Source organism: Arachis duranensis, chromosome 8 (genome assembly GCF_000817695.3).
Source record: "Arachis duranensis cultivar V14167 chromosome 8, aradu.V14167.gnm2.J7QH, whole genome shotgun sequence".
Taxonomy (NCBI): domain Eukaryota; kingdom Viridiplantae; phylum Streptophyta; class Magnoliopsida; order Fabales; family Fabaceae; genus Arachis; species Arachis duranensis.
The window spans coordinates 29,280,600-29,284,579 of record NC_029779.3 but is presented as its reverse complement, the minus strand read 5'-3'; the positions used below and the strand labels follow the sequence as shown (position 1 = coordinate 29,284,579).

Sequence of the window (3,980 nt, the reverse complement as noted above, 5' to 3'; positions counted from 1 at the left end):
GCTGTGCTGCCATAATTGCTTTGATCTTGGGAGCTTTTTAGTGTTCTTAAGTTTGGAGGGAAATTGGGTTCTGGTAAAAAATTGATCTTTGTATAAAAAAATCTGAACTTTTATGTATGCGAGTCCCCAGAAGCACTTGCTAAGATTGGAATTTGCAAGTCTAATTGGAGATTAGGATGGTGATAAGTAGGATTAATTAATTAATTAATTGAGATGAAATAGTGCTTGATAGAGTTTCAATTTTTTTGTAATTTGCTAGAATACATAAATGAACTAGTAGAAGCTGATAAAGGAGGAGGGAAAATGCTATGTGCTGGCACATTCTTGAACCCTGGATCATGGGATGCAGCACTTCTTGCTGCTGGAACCACACTCTGTGCAATGAAGCATGTCCTTGATGGACATGGAAAAGTTGCTTATGCCTTGGTTAGGCCCCCTGGCCACCATGCTCAACCTTCTCAGGCTGATGGCTACTGTTTTCTCAACAATGCTGGCCTTGCAGTACAATTGGCCTTAGATTCTGGTGTGTGTAACAAGGTTGCAGTTATAGACATTGATGTTCATTATGGGAATGGTACTGCTGAGGGATTCTATAGGTCTAATAAGGTTCTTACCATTTCCCTTCATATGAACCATGGATCATGGGGTCCATCCCATCCCCATAATGGATCCATTGATGAGCTAGGAGAAGGTGAAGGTTATGGCTACAATTTGAACATACCTCTACCAAATGGAACTGGGGACAATGGATATGTTTATGCATTCAATGAATTGGTTATTCCATCAATCCAGAAGTTTGGACCTGATATGATTGTTTTGACAATTGGACTAGACTCAAGTGCAGTAAGTTCTATTTATCATTTTCTTTTAGGTTCATGATTCATACTCTTGCCATAGTTAGCATTTTCACCTATTTTTAACCCCTCAACCAAATATACCCTTAGAAATGATCTGTTTCATTTCAATCACAAAAAAGATTGTTCTCATCAATTACAACAGAAGTTAAGTCAGTTTTCTTTCACAATCGAATCCTTTAAATAAGATATTAAAAAAAATATTTCTTGTGTAAAATTTCCTTCTACAAACTTCAATTGAATGGAACATGAAAATGTTAACAATAGTCAAATCACATTATCTTTACTTTTTCCATCATTATGTAACAATAAAGAATCTTTACTTACTTTATGTGCCTCAGTTTGATCCAAATGGAAGGCAATGCTTAACAATGGAGGGTTATAGAAAAATTGGGAAGATTGTTCATGATCTTGCAAAACAGCACAGTGATGGACGCCTTGTAATTGTTCAAGAAGGTGGATACCATGTTACATATTCAGCATACTGTTTACATGCATTTCTGGAGGGTGTTCTCAGCCTAGTATCATTGCCTCCATTGCCAGATCCTATTGCTTATTACCCTGAGGATGACACATTTTCATCAAAGGTTATAGATGCCATTAAAAACTATCAAAAAGATAAACTTCATTTTTAGAGAGAACTCCTTAACTTTGGAGAAACTTCATCTGGGAAAAAAAAATTCTTATGTGCTCAGGCCTTAGCAGAGATATTAAGTCAAGAGGGTTTAATTATATCTTCTAAGTAAGAAGAAAGAAGGAAGGAATTTGTTGTAAACTTTCACTAAGCATATCACTAGAAGAAAATGAGGAGAAAAGCTTATTCTCAAGTATAAATTTACTATTTCATTTGTAAAGCTCTAGAATAATGAGTTAAGGAAAATCTACATTTTAAAATTTCCCTGCAGCTGAATTGTCTCATGCAATAGTAGTAGATATTATGATTGTACTTTTGCCATGGTTTCATAATTATTAAAAAATTACAATATTCTGCTACTAGTGCATGAATAGTGTTAAAACTTAGAACATCTGCATAAACAAGTATAGACTAAGTTTGATTTTATACTGCCATTTTATAGGAGGTGAATTCTTTGATTTTGGAAGCCAATGGAGATGCGAAAAATGCGGAATGAAGATACTAATGTAAAAGTAAAATTATGATTGCTTTGACAAGGCGTGCATACTTTGATAAAAATCTAAACATAGAAACAAACATTGTCATTTCCAATGACTTGATTAAACAAGTTTCACATTCATGACTTTGCCTAACAACATGTCTGCATGTTAGCCCCACAAAGGGTCCAATTCTTTGACAAACATCACTATGATACTTATATATATATATATAATTTGGTTTTCATTACAAATTATCTAGACTTAGAAAATTAGCCTAATTGTCACTACCGACACTTCGAGTAAAATTGACATTAATAGTAGTTTGTATTAATATGCTACTTTATATTTTGGAAAAGGACAAATCAATCTTCTAATGACCTTTATGTGTTATGTGTTGAAGACCCTAATTTTGATGCTTGTCACTTCTTCATAGTTCACACATCTCTATTTTGGTCAAAAGAAGAAACTTCTAATTGTAACACTAAAGAAAGAGCAAAATAATTTGTTTTTTCTTCCTTTTAGTCAACCTACAACTTCATAAATTGATCAAAGTACACTTAAAAAACTAACATAAGAATTTATTCTTTGGGATAAAAATGTGTTAGACAAAATCAGAACCAACAAAATTTGATCAGAATTCTCAGTTGTGCACTTTATTTCATGCATCCTTATACTTGTTGGATGCTATACTGACATAAGGAATTTCCATGACAATCACAATTTGGCTTAATTATACACTCCCATCATGCAATAAATTAAATTATCCTGTTATTCCCAATAGGATTAGATTAACTACATTTATTTTTGGATGTAAATGCAAAGTTGTCCATTTACAAAGTATTTCTAGGAGAATTACTATTTAACAATATAGACAAAGTAACTTAGGATGCTATGCCAAACTCAAAAAGTATTATGCTTTGGGAGTAGAAATTTTGGTAGGAGAGAATATATGTGTAAACAGTAGAAAGTGGAGTAAGCTTATTATGAAATTCTCAAAATTCAATTCCAGCCTCCAATTAAATTGCAGTATTTTATAAAAGAAGACACAGAAACTTCTCTTTTAATTCCAGCCAATGACTTTAGCAGAATCAACTTCCATAAGCATATGCATGTGTAGGTTCTTCTTACACAATGCACCAAATAATTTATTGCAACTAGTTGATTACTGGTTTTTCATGTTGACTGTAATGAATTCCATAAGTCACCATTAAATCGTTTCTAGTCTCCACTCTTCATGCATTCAGTATTAAAATTAATATTATAACAGGTTCATTTATTTGTTTTAGACTTTAGTTTTTACTTTAAGAGAAAGATACATAGTCATGAATCATGCATGATACTGTTAGCATTGGTTAACCGACATTAGCGGGAAGCCTTCCTAGAATTGAGCCGCCATCACAAAAGCTTAACAAATCTATGGAACTTCTAGGACAACACATGGGACCCACCACCATTGTTGTTTTCTCTTTTTAGTACCACATATTTGTGTAATTTATTTATTTAATTTTATTTCCCCACAACAAGTAGTCAACAGCTACAAGCCTACAACATTACTTGAGTTACTCATTTAGGTACCTCGATAACTACGAATACCTCTCTGTTTTCTAATTATAAAATAAAATTAAAATGTTTGATAATTAAAATAAATTAATTAAAAACAATAAAAATTTATTTTTTTAATATNNNTAAATATTAAATAAGACAAATTTTATCTTTTTTTTGTCTTTAATATTATCAAAAATAAAATTCTAAAACTAGCTACCAATGGAAACTATTTAATTTTCCATTTATACCACACAATGACCATATAGAAAAATTTACCCTTTTATTTAACATTGACCTGGTCATATGGTAAATAAATTTGTCTCTTTTTCATGTTAATAGGATTCAAAGATCGAATTACAAAAACTAGAAAGATTTATAATTCCCATTCAAGGCCAATCCATAAAAGATGCCGAGAATTATAATAAAAAATGAGAGAAAAAGAAAAGGAAGAGAAGAGAAGGTTTGAAG

The 3,980-nt window shown here is 31.9% G+C and overlaps 1 protein-coding gene across 1 annotated transcript in view; it reads left to right on the top strand.

Annotated features, from left to right (window-relative positions):
- The window catches only part of LOC107462021 (histone deacetylase 8), a 2,223-nt gene extending 423 nt beyond the window's left edge, over positions 1–1,800 (top strand). The window contains exons 2-3 of the mRNA XM_052252546.1: positions 260–843; positions 1,196–1,800. Coding sequence (XP_052108506.1) covers positions 260–843; positions 1,196–1,489 — 878 coding nt within the window. The 3' untranslated portion in view covers positions 1,490–1,800. The remainder of the gene's footprint in view (positions 1–259; positions 844–1,195) is intronic.
- The last annotated feature ends 2,180 nt before the right edge of the window (positions 1,801–3,980 follow it).